This window comes from Myotis daubentonii, chromosome 6 (assembly GCF_963259705.1).
Source record: "Myotis daubentonii chromosome 6, mMyoDau2.1, whole genome shotgun sequence".
Classification (NCBI taxonomy): domain Eukaryota; kingdom Metazoa; phylum Chordata; class Mammalia; order Chiroptera; family Vespertilionidae; genus Myotis; species Myotis daubentonii.
Window position 1 is genome coordinate 72,614,486 of NC_081845.1, and position 20,156 is coordinate 72,634,641.

Below are 20,156 nucleotides of genomic sequence, written 5' to 3' on the forward strand. Positions count from 1 at the left end.
TTGATACAGTGTTTTGATTATAGAATCCAAATAAACCAGATACCTGCCTTCAGCAGCAGAGGCCTCAGAGCTGGAGCCAGAGCTAAAGCTGGCCCAGAATAAAAAGAAAAAAAAGGAGCAGTTGGGAGCTTCAGTCACCCACCAGCCTGTAAACAGCCCTCAGCCCCTCACCCAGACTGGCCAGGCACCCCAGTGGGGCCCCCACACTGAAGGGTGTGTGACCAGCTGCAAACAGCCATCATCCCCTCATCCAGGCTGGCCAGGCACCCCAGTGGGGACCCCCATCCTGATCCAGGACACCCTTCAGGGCAAACCAGCCGTCCCCCCCATGCACCAGGCCTCTATCCTATATAGTAAAAGGGTAATATGCCTCCCAGCACCAGGATCAGCGGAGCCGAGAGGCCTCCCAGCACCGGGATCAGCGAGACAGGGGGCAGCGCCCAAACCCCCTGATCGCCCTGTGGCTCTGTGTGTGACAGGGGGTGGGGCCACAACCTCCCTATCTGCCCTGCTCTGTGCCTGATAGGGAGGAGCTCCCCAATCCCCTGATTGGCCCTGCTCTGTGCGTGAGAGGGGGTGGCGCCGCAACCTCCCCATCGACCCTGCCTTGAGTGTGACAGGGGGCGGTGCCCCAACCCCCCAATCGGCCCTACCCTGAACGTGACTGAGGGTGGTATCGCAACCTCCCAATCCGCCCTGCTCTGTGCATGACAGCGGGCAGCGCCCCAACTCCCCAATCGGCCCTGCTCTGAGCCCGACCAGGGACTGCACCTAGGGATTGGGCCCGCCCTCTGCCACCCGGGAGCAGGCCTAAGCCAGCAGGTCGTTATCTCCCGAGGGGTCCCAGACTGCGAGAGGGCACAGGCCGGGCTGTGGGACCCTCCCTCCCCACCGAGGGCACAAATTTTTGTGCACCAGGCCTCTAGTTTGGTTATAAAAATGCAAAAAAATGTCACTTAATGACCACTAAACAATGAGGTTGTACAAAAAAAAAGTTTCTTTGAACACTTACTGCCTCTTTCAGAGGTCACTCTCATTTTCTTTATGGTTTTCAAAACATGTACATGAAATTAAAACTAATCCAGATTATAAAAATGTTGTATTGCATTTTGTGGAAATATATATGAATTTTAAAATGTGTCATAGAAATAAATATATGTTTTCTTATGTAAACAACAATCTAAAGATCTTCATATTGGAATTCACATATAGTCTGTTTGTTTCTTTTTTCAATTAAAAAACAAGAGACAGTTTTTTAGAAAAATTTATTTGAACAGACAATTTCATGATTAGGCCTGATGGTAAGTGTGTAATGAGTGCTTGGAGTAAAAAAAAAAAAAAAAAAAAAAAAAAGTGTGATGTGGTCTCTGACCTCTAGAAGTCACAGTTTAATGAGAAAACACTTGTAAATGGCACATTACGAAGTGACGCAAGTGCTGTATTTTAAAACTACAAAGTGGTAAGGGAAGCCTGGGATGGGGTAAGCATGCAAAATGAGCAGGGCCTGCATTAAAGAAAGAGTTATCCTTTATTGGTTAGAGGAAGAAGAAAAGATCATAAGCAAAGCCTGAGACTCTCAAAGCACATGGTTTGCTAGGGTGTGTGTGAGGATAGAATGCAATTTTTCCCTCAGGATGTCAAAAAATAAACTAGAATGTGGCAAGAGACAGTAACGGAATGGTTGATCAATTTTTAGTGGCAGGAAAAAAATCAAGAATTTCACCTTCAGGTAATGAGAAACAGGTAAGTGTCAGAATAGCCACACTCGTTCATTCAACAAAGGAAATTCTAATGTTCAGTATAACCAGGAAATAAACAAAACTCAAATACCACATTCCAGTAGCAAAGAGAAATATGCAATGCTCAAGTCTGTGTTTACAAAGACAGCTTGGATGTGAAAGACAAGTTGTGCATGGGTCTTCAGGGAAACTGTGGCTCCTGCCATTGGTGAAAATGATGGCAAAGGGGAGGGAGCAGTGGCAGAGCAGCTGCAGGGAGAAGCTGGATTTGAGAGGAGCTGCAAAGATGGAATCAGTATGACTTGAAGACTACTGCATGTAGAATGGTGAGGACCAGGGAGTACTAAGGCTCAAGATTTGTGTTCTTGATTTTGGGTGACTAGGAATAATGTGGTGGAAAGGAATACAGGGCGAGGATAGTCTTTAGAGTTAAGATGAATTCACTTTGAGGTGTATGAGTTTCATATGTCTTGGAAATTTTAGAGTGGATATGCAAGAGTAAGACATTGAAGAGATTTAAAACTCAGGAAGGTTGTTTGGGCTTGATGTCGGAAAAGATGGAAGATGGTAGATGCGGATTGTGAGAGTGGATAAATTCAACTGAAGGTGTGCTTAATTCAGGTCAACTCAAAGACAGTGATTTAGGTCCTAAGTTAGAAAGGAAGGGGAAAAAATGTTATCAAATTAAAGGACCTGCAGTACAGGTAGGTCTCAAGGAGGTTAGAACAGGGTTTAGGAAGGCAATGAACCAGAGTAGCAGTAGGTGGAAGCTTCATATTTACTTGATACACATCTTCTCCACCTATTCTCTCCTAAATGTACGCCCAGTGACTGAACTCCTTATTAGAAAGATCACCAGCATCCTTCTCTTGCCAAATCCAAGGGTCAAAATGCAGTTTTCATTACTAAACTTCTCTCTCCTCCTTCTGCCTCTCTCTCTCCCTTAGTTCATAACACTGAACTAGTCATACTTCTAAATTCATGTTATGGTATTAGATAGTAGTTTTATGAAACAATTTCTTCTTTTATACGTTTTAATTTTTTTCTTATTTTTACTGTTTTCATTTTCATCTTCTAGGAACTCCAGTTATACATATCTTGGTGAGAGGTAATTTCTCCTTTTGAAAAATAAGTGTTTGAAATTTGAATTTCTCTTATGATTAGTGATCTTGAGTATCTCTCCATATGCTTATTTCCCATTTGTGTGTCTTCTTTGGAATTTTATTTTTTAAAAAAGTATATTTTTACTGATTTTAGAGAGGAAGGTAGAGGAAGACAGAGATAGAAACATCAATGATGAGAGGGAATTATTGACTGGCTGCTTCTTGCATGCCCCCCACCAGGGATTGAGATCTCAACCCAGGCATGTGCCATTGACCAGAGTTGAACCTGGAACCCTTCAGTCCATAGGCTGAGCCAAACCAGCTAGGGTTGGAATTTTCATTTTTATTCATCCATGATCTTCCCATAATTGCTTTTCCACATAGGACCCAGCAGAGTTCCTACTATTTTCAGTGTTTTGAGAAACTCACTTTTATTATAGGGTTCTTCTAGAATACCTGGATTGTGGGGATGTTTTCAGAATTCAGTTTTTTGTTGTTGTTGTTCTTTTATTATCCTAGGTGCTCTTTCTTGTTTCTATAAGAGAAGTAGGTGAGATTCAAAAATTAAGCCATTGAAGGAAAATGGAAGTCATAGAAACACTTCCATTCTGTGGAATGTGCCTGATATATTTTGTAGAACAAAGTAGCAGAACTTTGTCAAATTAAGTTTATGCATAATTTATGAACCACAACTCTTCTTTTATGTACATATTCTAAAGAAATCCTCACACACCTTTTTCACTTCAAGATGGATCTAGTATGGGTAAAAGATATTTTACTGATTTATATCTAACATTTTGCCCAACAACAGAGGATATAAGCCCTTTTCATATAATATTCACAAATCCTGATTAAAAATATACAGTCATGCCCTAACTGGTTTGGCTCAGTGGATAGAGCGTTGGCCTGCGGACTGAAGGGTCCCAGGTTCGATTCCGGTCAAGGGCATGTACCTTGGTTGCAGGCACATCCCCAATAGAGGGTGTGCAGGAGGCAGCTGATCGATGTTTCTCTCTCATTGATGTTTCTAACTCTCTATACCTGTCCCTTCCTCTCTGTAAAAAATCAATAAAAATATATTAACAAAATATACAGTCATTTGGAAAACAGTGTAGAGATTCCTCAAAAAGTAAAAAAAATGTAATTACCATATGACCCAGCCATCTAATTCTGGGTGTATATCCAAATAATTAAAGCAGGATCTTGAAGAGATATTTGCATACCCATGTTCACTGAAGAATTATTCATAATAGCTAGGAGGTGGAAACAACCCAAATGTCCATTGAGAGATGAATGGATAAAGAAAATGTGGTATATAAAAGGGAGCATTATGCAGATTTTACGAAGGAGGAAATTCTACCACATGCTACAACATGGATGAACCTCAGGGACATTATGCTAAGTGAAATAAGCCAGTCACAAAAAGAACAAATGCTGTTTTATTTCACTTATATGAAGTATCTAAAGTGATTAAAATTGTAGAAACAGAAAGTAAAAAAGGTGGTTGCCAAGGCTTGGGGGACAGTGAGAGGGGAAGTGAGTGTTTAATGCATCTAGAGTTTCAGTTTGGGAAGATCAGTTGCATGACAATGTGAATATACTTAACACTACTGAACTGTATACTTAAAAATAATTAAGATGGTAAATAATGTTAGGTGTTTTGACCACAACAAAAAATACCTTCTTACATAGCTTGCATCTGACTTACCCATTGGGTGAATTGCAAGGTGAATGACCAGCATGACCAAAGGTTGACACTGTGTAATCACATGATCCTAGTATTGTGGGGATAACCACTACAAATAAGTCAATGAATGCTAAAATAAATTCTTGAATAAACATATACAGTAAGGGACCAATAGTGAAAGCAGAACAGAAAATACTAAAATCTCTGAGTGGTCCTGTGGCTGAGCTGGTAAAAGTGCCTGTCTTGTAAAATCTATGTAGTTTAACATTTTTAAAAGAAGATAGTTGTCCTACCTTAATGTATTGAATATGCTTTCTCAATAATATAGCAGCCAATTTTAAACAGACTATATAAACAAGTATAAAAATGATTTAACACTTCTACCCAAAACTATTCAGTTAGTGCTGAATGATAATGGGTGCCTTGCAATTTTTATGGATACCTATGTTGTCTAAATGTTCCACAGTGAGCATGCATTAATTATGAAATAAAAAAGAATTACTTTACAGTAAACATTTAAAAAATAAAGATGATGTATACATCATTTTCACTGGTTTTAAAGCTAGGCAAGCTTGGCATACACTGTTCTGTGACTGTGTTGTTTACAAATGCGATTACTGAGCTATTAGTTGTGTAGATATATATGTATGGACAGACATCTCCCCAAAACTATAAGAAGGGCAAAAGAAATATCAAACATTTTGAAAGGAATGTATGAAATTGAACAGAAAAAGCAGTGGACATGTTACTTCATTCAGCTCTATTTCTTGATGGAAAAGTTATTAATCAAAAATTGATCAAATTTCAAAATCTAAAAATGTCTAAGGTAGTTTTGTAGAAAGCAAATAATATCAGACATATCAATTTATTTTTATAACAGAGTGACAAGGGGGAAGCTATACATTTAAGAGATTGGGAATTGAGCCAGCTTCTTCAGTGTGAACTGTTATAATTACCCTAGCGATCTAGGAAGTACAATGTTATGTAGGTGCATGTACCTAAAGGACAGTGATCAAAAGTTTATTGTCAGTATCAGAAGACATAATGAATTTTCTTTCTTTTTTCAGTTGTCAGGGTTTTGTATGTAATAATTATATAATGGATTGAAATTCTTAAATAGAGAGTGCTTCTTGTTTTAAAAAAAACAGTCAAAGTGACTTGTTAATACTCTGGAGTACAAAAGTAAGAATCTGATGCCATCATAGTAAGGAGATATTATAGACATACAAATAACTTCTTTTCAGATAGCTCAGTGTAAGATGATTGTTTTTAGGAAGATTATAGCATCTAACTGAAAAAGTATAAAATGACTTTACACAAACTATGCAGTGTGGCATTCATTCAGGCATTATCTGGTAAGAAATGTAATCTTACTTAAACTTTTTTTTAAATTTCTCATGGATCAAATAAATAATATGCTGTAAGATTACTACCTGGAATGTTGTAGGGATTTTACATATGCTATATGAAAGTACTTTGGGAAAGATGTTAATTAAAAATTAAATAACAAAAAACAAAGCTGTTTTATAATGTAGTATCTCTCCTAACTGCAGAAGTAGTCAGCCCTTTAACCATAATTGTTAAACATGCAATATAACTTAATATGAATTAATTTCTCTCTCTAAAAACTATCATCACTTATTTGTCTCAAAAATAACAGAAATAGGAGGTTGTTTCATCTATAAGAAAACTAAAAAACTGACCTATTCATATTTTAATTAGGGAGTGCTTTGAAAAAGTACAATTGACCAAAAGCAAGGAGAACATAAATGTTTATAGGTGACTTTATGCTAATAATAACTGTCCAATAATCATAAAATAAATAAGGGAAATGAATTTTCCAAGAATTCTTCAAAACATTGATTTTACATAGTGAATTCTATGAAGTGATTCTAGCTATATACATTCTTCTCACCATTTCATTTCTATTATTTTAGAATAATTCACCATCATTTCTCAGCTAGACAAATAAAAGTTGGTTTTCTTGATTGCTTGCTCCTGGCTATGATGGGTTTTGCATATTACATCTGGTGTTATCTTTACAAGTAAAAATCAAGTATGGCTTCCTCCTTCCTTTACCAAAACCACCCAATGGCTTTCCATTATTCACAATAAAAAGCAGAAAATCTCACTTGTCTACAAGGTCTTACATAATCTTTCCTCAGAGTAAGTCAGGCTGTTTCTCCAGCCGACTATAAAACTTGATTTCCAATCTCTCCTGACTTTATTTTTCTCATTATTTAGGGTTCTGCTCATCTCAATCCTATAAATCTAAAGTAATAACCCCACTCCTTGACTTAACTTCCCTTTATATTTTTAATAGCTTTGTTGTATTTATTCTTTATGCCCATATATAAATATGCATGTGTACATATATTCATTTTCTAATTGTTCATTTGCCCTATCAGAGCATAGATTTCATAAAAGCAGACACATTTTCTTGTTTTCTGTTCTAGCTGTGATACCCACAGTAGAGGTTTAAAAGTTTTTGTGGAATACATTAATTTTTAAAAGAAGCAATGTATAAATCGTGTACATTTGCTCAAAAATATTCATTTTGGGAACATTGCCATAGGGCAAAATTAGTAATTCCTCTTAAACATGCAGACAGACAATTTCAGGTTGATGAATGTGAATGATAGTATTTACATATTTAATCCTTTATGTGACTTTTCTGTGATCTCCTTGGTAATTGCCTTTAAGTTTGATTAGAATATAAAATAACATGCTATTTATCTTTACTACCCTATCTTAGATAATGGATAATTACTATTTTCAGTTACTTTTTTCTTAGGAGTAATTCTAAGTAAAAATAAAACATATAATTTCAAAGTATATTTAATTATACCCATTGCTTCTAGGGAAGTTATTAATTCATAGAAGACAGATCTTCAATTATCCCATTTTAGTTTTGATTGGCAGGGGTCCTTTTACATCAGTTGCAGCATTCATGTAGCTGTTAACATGGTGCTGTTTCAGCCCTTTTATCAAGATTCTTCACAGTCTCAAGAAGGGAAGTAATAACAACCACCATATTTTACAGTGGCTTCCCATTTCACTTATTGTTGTTTTCTTGTGATTTTTTTTCAGAAATTGAAAAATTCCAAGGTTCTGATGGAAAAAAGGATGATGAAGAAAAGAAATATCTTGATGTCATCAGCAACAAAAACATAAAGCTCTCAGAAAGGGTATTGATCCCTGTGAAACAATATCCAAAGGTATTGCATTGCATGCTTTGGTCTCATAAAATTCAGAAAAAATAAAACAAGAGGATATTTTATTCATTGACTTTTATAAACTAAATATTTAAAGTTTCATTATATTGGTGTACACAAATATATGATACTTATATAGAGAAAGGAAAACTTTTAAAAGGACCATGATGAGAATAATTGTCAGCTGAAGCCAATAGCATTTTTGTTCTGTGAGTGTGGGAAGCAGCATTAGATATTTTAATAATTTATTTAACATGCTAGTAGTTCAGTGTTTAAATATGTACACTCATTTGATTATTTTTGGTTCATGTTGGAACATGATTGGTTCATGTTAAAATGTATATTCTTATTATAAAAAGGAGTGGAATTTAGAATGGTACTAAATATGTAACACTTGCCAATCAGAAGGAAATTATTTTATACAGGGATGCAATAGAGTCTTTATTAGATCCTTGGATTATAACCATCAATCTTCCGTAATCAGGAGACTACATAGAAATAATTATGATATTGTTCTCTTCTAAGTACTTTTTTACTAGACATTTTGTCATATGAGGTTTAAATCACCAGATTCAGGATTATAAAATATATCAACCAATGGCATGATTTCATTGTTATATTCATAAATTCCAATGGGTAAAGAGAGGTTTTGATTCTTTTAAAATGCGTTAAGTAAGCCACAAATGGAAACTCAAATATTCAAGCTGGTAATTTACTTTCTGAAGAGTGAATCTGAAGCAAGGACCATGTAATTATTCTAATAATAAAGATTATAGAAATAGATGCTGTACTTTACCAATTGCCTTCTAATGTGATACATTATAGTAAATATAATTAAGTGGAATGTTATGTTTATAATTATTTCAAACAGGGATAAAACTGTTGCAGTCTACCAAACCATGAAATTTAACTTTCAAATGAAGTTTTCAGGCATGAAAGTTTTTAGTTTTTGTCTGTTTCTTCCTTTTTTTTTTTTTTTTTAGCTAGATTGCAAGAAAGGTGCATTCAATAGATATACTTTCACATTAAATTATATTAGATTTACTTTATAATCACGTTTTAATAAATATTAAATTAAATTGAGAAGTCAGAAAAATAAATGAAAACTTTTACATAATAATTAAATATGGTAGAAATAGGGGGTATTAAGAAAGTTGTATCTTTTATTAAAGAACATAATTACCCCATTGGGTAATTATAGTCTAGAGTGCAAGGTAATTATAGTCTAGAGTGCAAGGATTTTTCTTTAAATAATACACTTAAATATTATATAAATTGATACTGTTTCTCAGAATAACACTTGTCTATTCGCTGGACATGAAAAAGTCAGTGAAAAACTCAATGTCTGCTTCTGAATAAAATTCAGCTTTATATCTTTGACCAAATTAGGTTGTCAAGTAGTAGAAGGCATGTCAAGTTCAGATTGCTCTGCATGTGACAGTATGTGTGATTTTATGCTGACTATTAAAGTAGTTTATTTTAGTCATAGTAATTAATATTGGAACAATATTTTTCAATTTTTAAAATTTACAAATAGTTGATATGAATCTTATATAGGTTATATTAGTTTCAGGTGTACAACATAGTGATTCAACATTTTATACCTTACAATATGATAATTCCACTAATTCTAGAAAATATCTATCACTATGTAAACTTATCAGACTATTATTGAATATAAAGTATTTTGTGGCATCTAATTTTTGAGATTTACTTTTATAATTTATCTCAGAAGCAAATTATTATACCTTTAGAATCACAGAATCCTTTAGCTTGGACTAAACTTGAAAATCACAGAATACATAAAACTTTCATTTTGGATGAGGTACCTGGGAGGTTATGAATTGTTCAAAGACATAGTTTTGATACACATGGAGATACTTAGAGAGATTGCTGTTGATTTAGACTAGAGGCCCAGTGCATGAATTCGTGCACAGGTGGGATCCCTTGGCCTGGTCAGTGATCGGTGCCGATTGGGGTATCTCATCCAGTCCTGATTGGAGCCGGTAGGAGGGGGATGGAGGTTTGGTTCTGTGGGAGGTTGGCTGGCTGGGGGAAGGGGCCGCAGGAGGCTGGCCGGCTGGTGGGGGTGAGGGGCCACAGGATGTTTCAATTGGGGTGATTGGGGCTGGCCAGCCAGGGAGAGGGGCCACAGAGGTTGGCTGGCCGTGGGAGGTTGGCTGTGGGAGCACACTGACCACCAGAGGGCAGCTCCTGCATTGAGTGTATGGCCCCTGGTGGTCAGTGCACGTCATAGTGACAGGTCAACCGGTCATTCTGGTCTTCAGTCATAAAGGTCGCTTAGGCTTTTATATATATAGATTCCTCAGTTTTTGTGAGTCATTACATTTTTAATTTGACTAATAATGCTCACATAGTTCTGTTACTTTTTCATGTAAAATATGGAAGAATGAAAAAACTATAGGTCCTAGTAATTAATAGCTTTATGTCATATTATCAAATCTCAGTTTATGCTTTAGAGAAATTACCATTTTAATTGATGAATAGAATGCCAAATCCCTGCATTATTTTTTAAAAGACTGTGCATTTCATACATCTAGTTATCACACATAAGAGAACTCTTATTAGAGTTTTTACAGGAAATAAATACTGAGAAACAGAACAGAATTGTCTATGTTGACCTACATTTGTTTTCATTTACTCTTTTACTATATGATAATAATATTAAAATAAATCTTTTGAAAAACCATATTTTATTTCAAAAGTGCTAATTCTCTCCTACTGAGTGATTTTTGCCTGCTTCTCACAAAAGTATCAGTGTGATTGAATTAAGATATGAACACTAAACTTGAGCCTTAGTTGATGTATATTTGTGAGCTATAAAATATGTGTTGTGGATGATACTGTGAACTGCTGAGAAGAGCACACCAGTATTTATGGCTTTAAAGTTTAATGTTTATAATAAAAAGGTATTTATCCTTCTGGGGATTTATTGAAAACAGATCTGTTTTTGATAACTTCTCTCAGAGCCATCTTTGCCCTTGATGCCTGCTGTCTATTTGAAGTGCTAATTAATGTGGTCCTGACCCAGTCCTTTCCAACAAAGGGCAATAAATAACTATGGGGGTTCTTGAGGAAATGACTTTCTCCTGACTTTACTATATGACCTATCCAGATAGATTTTGTTTCAGTTAGTCTTCAATTCCTAGTTAATTTGCTGACTTAATTAAGTAATAAATGGAATGGAAAGAAGTTTAAGATTTAAAATTATTTAACATATAAGGATGGTTTTATACTATGCTAGAGGCCTGGTGCACAAAAATTTGTGTCCCTCAGCCCACCCTGTGCCCTCTCACAGTCTGGGACCTCTCGGGGGATGTCCACCTGCAGGCTTAGGCCTGCTCCCTGGGGGATCGGGCCTAAGCTGTCAGTCAGACATCCCTGTGGCAGCCTGGGAGTCCTCAGGGGATGTCCACTTGCCAGCAGCGAGCAGGCCTAAGCTGCAGTCGCACATCCTTAGCACTGCTGAGGAGGCAGGAGAGGCTCCCGCCACCACCGCTGTTCTGGCAGCCATCAGCCTGGCTTGTGGCTGAGCAGAGCTCCCCCTGTGGGAACACACTGACCACCAGGGGCAGCTCCTGCATTGAACATCTGCCCCCCGGTGGTCAGTGTATGTCCTAGTGACCAGTCATTCACAGTCTTTTTGCTGTTAGGATCAATTTGCATAGTACCCTTTTATTATGTTGGACTAGGGGCCCGGTGCACGAAATTTGTGCACTGGGTGTGTGTGTGGGGGGAGTGTCCCTCAGCAGAGTCTGCCCCCTCTCACATACTGGGAGCCCTCACGCGTTGACCCCCATCACCCTCCAATCGCAGGATCGGCCCCTTGCCCAGGACTGACGCCTCAGACAGAGGCGTCAGGCCTGGGCAGGGGACCCTCATTTCCCCCCATCACTGGTTCTGCCCCCAGCCCAGGCCTGATGCCTCTGGCCCAGGCATCAGGCCTGGGCAGGGGACCCCCAGACCCCTCCGATTGCTGGCTCTGCCCCTTGCCCAGGCCTGATGCCTCGGCCAGAGGCGTAGACCCCCATCACCCTCCGATCGCCTGATCGGCCCCTTGCCCAGGCCTGACGCCTCCGCCAGAGGTGTCAGGCTTGGACAGGGGACCCCCATCTCCCCCCAATCACTGGCTCTGGCCCCCGCCCAGGCCTGAGGCCTCTGGCCCAGGAATCATGCCTGGGCAGGGGACCCCCATCTCCCTCTGATTGCTTGCTCCACCCCCCGCCCAAGCCTGACGCCTCTGACCCAGGCTTCAGGCCTGGGCAAGGGGACCATCATATCCCCCTAATCCCTGGCTCCGCCCCCCACCCAGGCCTGATGCCTCGGCCAGAGGAGTTGACCCTCATCACCCTCCAATCACCAATCACCGGATCGGCCCCTTGACCAGGCCTGAGGCCTCCGGCAGAGGTGTCAGGCCTGGGCAGGGGACCCCCAGCTCCCCACAGTTGCAGGCTCCGCCCCTGCCCAGGTCTAACGCCTCTGGCTGAGGCGTCTGGCTCGGGCAGCAGGGACCCGCAGCTGCAACGGCCCCACGATCGTGGGCTCCGCTTTAGGCCCAGGCAAGGGACCCCTAGCTCCCGGGACTGCCAGCTTCGACCGTGCCCAGCTCCCATCACTGGCTCCACCCCTACTTCCTGCTATCACTGGCCAGGGCAGCAAAGGCACCTGATTCTCCGATCATGGCTGGGGGGCAGGGCAAAGGCGGCCCCAGGGCCGCCTTTGCCCTACCCCCCAGCTCTTAGCTCCCCCCTGGGTTTCCGATCACTGTCAGTGGCAGGGGGCTTCTTCCTGCTTTCCCTTTCGCCTCCCTGCATTGTCCCTACATATGCAAATTAGCCGCCATCTTGTTGGCAGTTAACTGCCAATCATAGTTGGCAGTTAATTTGCATATAGCCCTGATTAGCCAATGAAAAGGGTATCGTCATACGCCAATTACCATTTTTCTCTTTTATTAGATAAGATAGAGGCCTGGTGCACGGGTGGGGGCCAGCTGGTTTGCCCTGAAGGGTGTCCCAGATCAGGGTGGGGGTCCCGCTGGGGTGCCTGGCCAGCCTGGGTGGGGGGCTGATGGCCGTTTTCAGGCTGGCCACACTCCCTGGCTACCCAAGCTCCCAGTCTCTCCTTTTTTTCTGGTATTTATTCATCTTCACTAATTGAAAGTTTGTAGCCTTGAGCAGAGCCCAGGGCCAGCCAGGGCAGGCGGAAAGCTTGGCTTCCTACATCGCCGGGGCAACCCAAGCCTCCTGCTCGCTCCAGCTCTGTGGCCACTGCCATCTTAGTTGGGTTAATTTGCATACTCACTCCTGTTTGGCTTGTGGGCATGGCTTGTGGGTGTGGCTTGTATGTAGTGGAGTGATGGTTAATTTGCATGTTTCTCTTTTATCATATAGGATTAAGAATCATTTGTATAGCTCTAATGCTTTATGTTTAATCGCATAACTTAGAGAAAATATGCCCCATTATTAAATTATTTTTAAAAAATAGGTTTTCTTACTTGATTTTAATATTTTTGTTTGTAACAAATTTTTGTTTGTAAATAAATAGACCTTGTACATCTATTGTTTGCATTTCCAAATGTTTTAGAATCAGAGAAATTATTCCTGGATAGTCAAGTCTCCAAGGAGGTATAATGTGGCAATATGTTATTCTATAATCCTAAGCGATTCAAGCAGAAAACTCACCATCCTTAACATTGTCTCTTTTTCCCCAAGTTCACATGTATTATATTTTATAGTCAAATTTTTTTAATTGTTTTTTTTAATTTTATTTTTTTTATGTTTTTTTTAATTTTAACATCTCTAACTGGTATGCATATTATAATCAAAATAATTTTGCATCTTTATCAGGCAAGCAGTGGTCAAAACTCATTGTTTTGGTCTGTAAAGTGGCACATGTAAACTTGGTCATGGCTTCGTATGTTGAGTTATTTATGGTATTGGAAATATGCATATTGAATTTAATCACTGTTTAAGATGTTTCCAAAGGTTGCATTATGATTTAGTGTTGATTATGATTTAGTGCAAAGCTATTACATTTGCAAAACAGAATAAAACCGTAGTGTGGGGTATATATTTGGTATTGCTGAGGACAACATTCATGCTTGGAAGAAGGAGAATAATACTGCAGTTTCTTTGCCCTCAACAAACAAGTGCCTTACAATACCTAAGAAACAAAGATGGCCCTGGCTGGCTTGGCTCAGTGGATAGAGCGTCAGCCTGTGGACTGAGGGGTCCAAGGTTCGATTCCGGCTAAGGGTACATGCCTGGGTTGTGGGCTCCATGCCCAGTGAGGGGTGTGCGGGAGGCAGCCGATCAATGATTCTCTCTCATCATTGATGTTTCTATCTCTCTCTCCTTCTCCCTTCCTCTCTGAAATCAATAAAGAAATATATTAAAAAAAAAAAGAAACAAAGATGGACATAAATGGCCAGAGCTATATTATGTTTGTTACTGCTAGATATGCAATGGGAGTGCCTATCAAGCGTGGGCAAGTTGAGAGAGCATGAGAGGATAGGAAGGTGTACTTGCTGGGAGAGATCTACTTGTCATTTGCTACTTTACCTCTCTATATTTCAGGCTCTCAGTGTCTTTTAAAAATATCTTTTTGATGTTGCCTACAGAATTCTCTGAAATACATCAGAACTTCTCTAAATTAAATTTGCCCCAAGGCCCACTTTTCATTTCTCTCCTTGAGTCACTGCCAACATTTTAAAGCAGTAGATTGCCAGGAGTATAAATCGGCCCCAAATGTGGCCCTTTTTAAGATCAAACGCAGCCATGTTCCCCTGTGCTGCTTTGCAAATCAATTCCTTATGTAGATTAATGCAGAAAATTAAAGTTCTAAAATATGTTCAAAAGCATCACACTTGCTCTATATTTCATCTTACTCTGCGCAGTCCCAGAGAGAGGGGCTGCCTTCCTTGCTTGGTTGGAAGCAGTTCCACAACCAAGCCTCTCATACCACAGAGCTGTTTCCTTCTTTACACTTTGAAAAATGAAAATGTAAGTCCAAGTCCTTGATTAGTGATATTTTTTCTGACTTTATAAGTAACTATCAGATCATTCAAGGGTAGGTTATGGAGACGAGGGGTACTAACCGAGGAAACTATGACCACATTTCAAAGCCAATATAACCAGAGGTAGAAACACCTCTCTATTTTTCTAAGCAATGTGGTTATCCCAAACCCACTCTGTAGTTTACATCTTAAACCCATTTCATCTTTACTTGACAGAGACCATTGCATAGCATCACTTTGATTTTCTAAAGGAAACGGAAGAAATAATTCAATGAGATTTATGATTTCAGTTTCATTTATATCAGTTTCCTAGTCCCTCACCTATGAATTTAAATTAAACTTATGGACACTGACAACCATATAGTGATTGCGGGGAGGTAGAATGGAGGAGGGTAAAGGGTGAATAAACAGTAATGGATGGAGACTTGTCTTGGGTTGATGAACATACAATACAGTGTAGAGATGATGTAGAATTGTACACCTGGAACCTGTATAATTTTGTTAACCAGTGTCACCCAAATAATTTCAATAAAAAGGAAAAAAATAATTGAGGAAATAATGACACTCAGATTTACATTTCCTATAACAAAAACCAAAGTGCTTGTGGACTCTATTCTTTCCAGTAGAATGATATCTGAAATAACCCTGTTTTCTAGCAAAATTTAGGTATTTGCAGTGATACTGTCTTTTCTGATGAGTTTCTTGTAATTAATGCTCATCCCATGTATTCCTTTGAGAACTTAATTTTTTTGTCTCTATCTCACATTGACCCATGGATTTCTAATTCTGGTTTATATATGCTTCTCTCCACATCCTCTTTTTTATGGGCTCAGCCACTTCCTCACAAAATATGTATGTCCTCATACTTCTTGAAATAATCTGTCCTTCTTTTCTATGTCTGTTTTAATGGGTTTTATCCATCTTGTGAGGAGGTCATTTCACTTTCATTCTCAACTGAAAAGCTAAAAACTACTTCAAAGGATCATGAAATTGCAAATCCCTGTTGAAATGTCCACACCTATATCTTTACTCAAGGGTTCCTTGAGTGCCTAAAGATCTTCCACCTCACATCCCAGTCTGTAATCTTGCCATTCATTATTTGCTTGTTTCATCATGTGTTTGTTTGTTTAATAAACTTAAGTAAGTTTCTCTGTACGCATTAGAGCACAGATGGCTCTTTCATTCCTTTTGATGTTGCAGTAGAAGTGGCTTTGACATAAATCTTTAAGAGACTAGAGAAGAAATATAACTTTTAGGATCAAGAGGCAAAATGTTACCAATTGAATGGATTCCTAAATTATTGTTAAATTTGAAGGACTTATTGACATGTAGAAACAAGTGAATTCTATATAAATTCAAGTAGTTATATGTTAATATCTTGAGATTAACAGAAAAACAAACTCTCTAGAAAGATACAGGAAATATACATTAATGCATCCCCTCGAAACCTGCAGGTAAGGGTTAATGCTACTTGCATTACTAAATTATGACCTTACTACACCTAACTTTTGAAAGAAATTTAAATCTATGTAGAAAAGTTATGAATGAATGTGACTTTTATGTTTTTTTTTAATTTTAAGTAATGTTTAAAAGAAATGTCTATAACATTTGTATTTCTATCATTTTGTAAGTAATTTCCTTAAAAAATATATGGGTTTCACAAGTGTCTCACCCAAATAAAACACTACCAAACTCTTATTATTAATATCCATGCAAAAAATTTTAAAATGTTACCAAATGTTCACTAGTGTTCAGAGCATCACTATTCACAATAGCCAAAGAGTAGAAACAACCTAAATATTCTCAACAGATGAATGGATATATAAAATGTGATATATAGGTGCAATGGAATATTATTAAGCCTTAAAGAGCAATGTAATTCAGATACATACTACAACATGGATTATCATTGAAAACATTGTGCTAACCAAAATAAGCCAGACACAAAAGGACAAATATTGTATTATTCCACTTACATGAGGTACATAGAACAATTTTATAGACACAGAAAGTGAAATAGAGGTTACCAGGGACTTTGGAGAGAGAGGAATGGAGAGTTATTGTATAATGGCTATAGACTTTTGTTTGGGATGATGAAAAGTTTCTGGAAATAAATGTGGTAGTGGTTGTTCAACATTGTGAAAGTACTTATTAACACTGAATTATATATTTAAAATAAATTTATGTTATAATATTTAATTGAGGCAGAGCATTTCTAAGAAAGATGGAAAATTCTGAAGTCATACGTAAGTTATTAAAACATTTCACAACATAAAATTGAAACTCCAGTACAAGTAAAAATGATGATGACAACCAAAACCCAAAGGCACAAAAAGTGCCAAACTGGTGTGACTGAGTAATATTTGAAAAACATGACAGAATGATCATTTTCTTTATATGTAATGGACCCAATTTTATAAATTAAACAAGAAACCAGTGATATCACCAGATAGTTTTTACACATATAATGTTGAAAGCAAATAGGAAAGGAAAACAAAACAAAACTTGCACTTCACTTAGAAAACTGCAAGTTAAGATGAATATGTAATGCTTCTATTCTTTATCAGACTGACAAAAAAGGTTGATAATAACCAATAATATAGTTAGTGTATGGGCAAAAATATACTTCACTTTATAACCTGTTCATCAGAGCACTGAGATTCAACCATTTTGGGGATCAAATTTGCAAAATCAATGAAAATTTCAAAGGTACAGACTTGGAAGCAGTTGATTTATTTTCGAATTTATATATTTAGTAGAGGCCTGGTGCACAAAATTTGTGCACAGGGTTTGCCGGTCGGGGGAGGGACCTGGGGTGGTTGGCTGGCTGTGGGAGGTTAGCTGTGGGAGTGCACTGACCATCAGGGGGCAGCTCCTGCATTGAGCATCGGCCCCCTGGTGGTCAGTGTGCATCATAGTGACTGGTCTACCAGTCGTTCCGGTAATTCGGTCATAAGGTTGCTTAGGCTTTCATATATATATGCTCGCGCACCCGTGTGTGTGTGTGTGTGTGTGTGTGTGTTTGTGTGTGTGTGTGTGTGTGTGTTAGAATGGTAGGTAAATGATAGGAAAACAGATATAAGTAAAAGGAAAGGTTTCTTTTCTGTTACAGGCACTTTTGTGCTATTTGAATTATTATTAACAGGTATTTTTCTAGTAATAATCATATTTTAAAAATTGTTTGGTCTATTGAAAACATTTAAAGTAGAGAAAATTAGTTGGGCTAATTAGTGATGGGCTGCCTCCTGCACACCCCACATTGGAGATCGAGCCTGCAACTCAGGCATGTGCCCTAACCAGGTATTGAACCATGACTTCAACTACTGAGCAACACTAGCTCTCTATCCTTCCCATTATACAGAAAAAGAAATTAAGTCTCTAAGAGCTGACTTGCCAAAATCACGTAACTAGGAAATGACCAATTCAGGATCATATCCAGCCACTCTGAATTCACAGCTTGTTGTCTTTGCCTCATTACACTGTATGATTTTGCTATTATTATGTAAGGAAATAGCATCTTCAAACATCCAGTACAAAATGTAACCCAAAGTATGACTCCTCAAAATCTGTTATGAACTTAAAAACCAGGTGAAAATTTTTTCTTTATAAAAAATCATACACTTCTATTTTTTGGTTTATGAGTAAACTAGTAGCCCTTTGCACAAAATTCGTGTACTCGGGTGGGGGGGAAGGGGGCCCCTCAGTCTGGCCTGCACCCTCTCCAATCTGGGACCCCTCGGGGAATGTCCAACTGCCTGTTTGTGCCCTCACTTTTAACAGATGACAGCTCCATTGTTGTTTCTTTCTTTTCATGCTTAAACCCTTTGGAATTAGTATTCAAAGTGTGTATACATTTTGGGGGGACACCCTGTATATCTCTAGTCAGCGGTGAAAGGAACTAACAGCAGATTTGGAACCCCCAGACAGGGAACCTCGCTCACTCCCTGCATGTCTCCCCACTTTTCCACCTTTACAGGCAGCGGGAGAATCAATGTTTTCTATCATTTACTCGTAAAAGCACGTCCTGTCACCCGCTGCCTGGCAGGAGTGCACTAGGACCCAAGGCAGGACTTGAGCAGGCACTCCTCGGCACTGATGGCCTGCAGGCACTACTTCAACTCAGCCCCCAGGCTCTGCTTGGTGTGCTCACAGCTGCCACTGCAGCCATGTAGAGAGTATAGGCCACTCTCTGCCAGCCCACCTCCTCTGCCCAGAGGCTCTCCTCATGCTGCCCACAGGCCCAGAGGGCCTGGGCAGGGTGGGACACTGGCACGCACTGCTCATCTGCCCGGAGTGATGGGGGCGGAGCGGAAGCCAGGCGTCCTGCACCGCCCAACCCCGGCCGCTCTGCCTCTGTGCACACTGCCCACTGGCCCGAATCGGCCGGGGCGGGGCAGGGCGGGATGCCTGCCCCCTGTGCTTGCTGCCCACGTGCCCCAGGCAGGGTGGGGTGGGGCGGGACGCCTGCACCCAGCCTCTCGGAGCCTGTGCACATGTGCGCTGCCCACAGGCCTGCCATCTTTGTCGGAATAATTTGCATACTCACTCCAATTGGCTGGTGAGTGTAACACAGAGATGGTTAATTTGTATGTTTCTCTTTTATTATATAGGATATGCTTAAATGAAGAGTGTAGTCTAAAACTCCAGTTTAGAGAAACAGCTAACTTTAAAACATCATAAAATAAATCTTTCAATCTGGGACCTCACACTTAGACAGTTAGGGTTTCTGTGAGTGCCCACTATGTCAAACACTGAGAAAGCACAGTGAGCTACTGTTCTATTCCTTCAAGAACACTGGTGGTGAGAGTTCTGAAGCTACTAAGCTTTAAAAATATTTAAGGAAATTTTCTAAAGCCACGCATTGTATCATTGATAGTGTTAACATTGCAGTTCAGGTCTGTTTGCCCCACAGCCTCTCCTCTTTGCATTAAACCATTGTTATAATTCACTTTCTTTTATATGAAGAGGCATTGAGATAATTCTGAACGCAGACTACTAAGGCCCACAGATGGAAAAGCAGATGTATTTCTCCTCTGGTGTTAAGTGAGGCAGAAATAATAGACTCATTAGTTGGAGTGTATCTCATAGGTCGTACAGTCTAATCTTCTACCCAATTCAGGAATCATTTTTACAAGATCTGCGATACTCATCAGCCTGTCTATGAATACCTCTAGTGATTAAAAAGAAAATTTGCTGTATTATGAAACAGCTGGATGTAATATTGAGCAGTATTGCTGTTCATTGTTTTTTCTCATTGAAGTAAAACCTTTATCCCTGGAAGTTGACAGTGGACCTGGTTCTGCTTTCTGCATCACTAAAGAACTTACTTGAACCATGGTCTTACTTGAACTATCATTGATACGTCGTCTTCATTTG

The 20,156-nt window shown here is 39.1% G+C and overlaps 1 protein-coding gene across 1 annotated transcript in view; it reads left to right on the forward strand.

The window, feature by feature from the left end:
• KHDRBS2 (KH RNA binding domain containing, signal transduction associated 2) overlaps positions 1–20,156 on the forward strand; it is a 503,504-nt gene that overhangs the window by 77,809 nt on the left and 405,539 nt on the right. Inside the window, exon 2 of the mRNA XM_059701296.1 lies at positions 7,620–7,747. Within this exon, the coding sequence (XP_059557279.1) occupies positions 7,620–7,747 (128 nt within the window). The remainder of the gene's footprint in view (positions 1–7,619; positions 7,748–20,156) is intronic.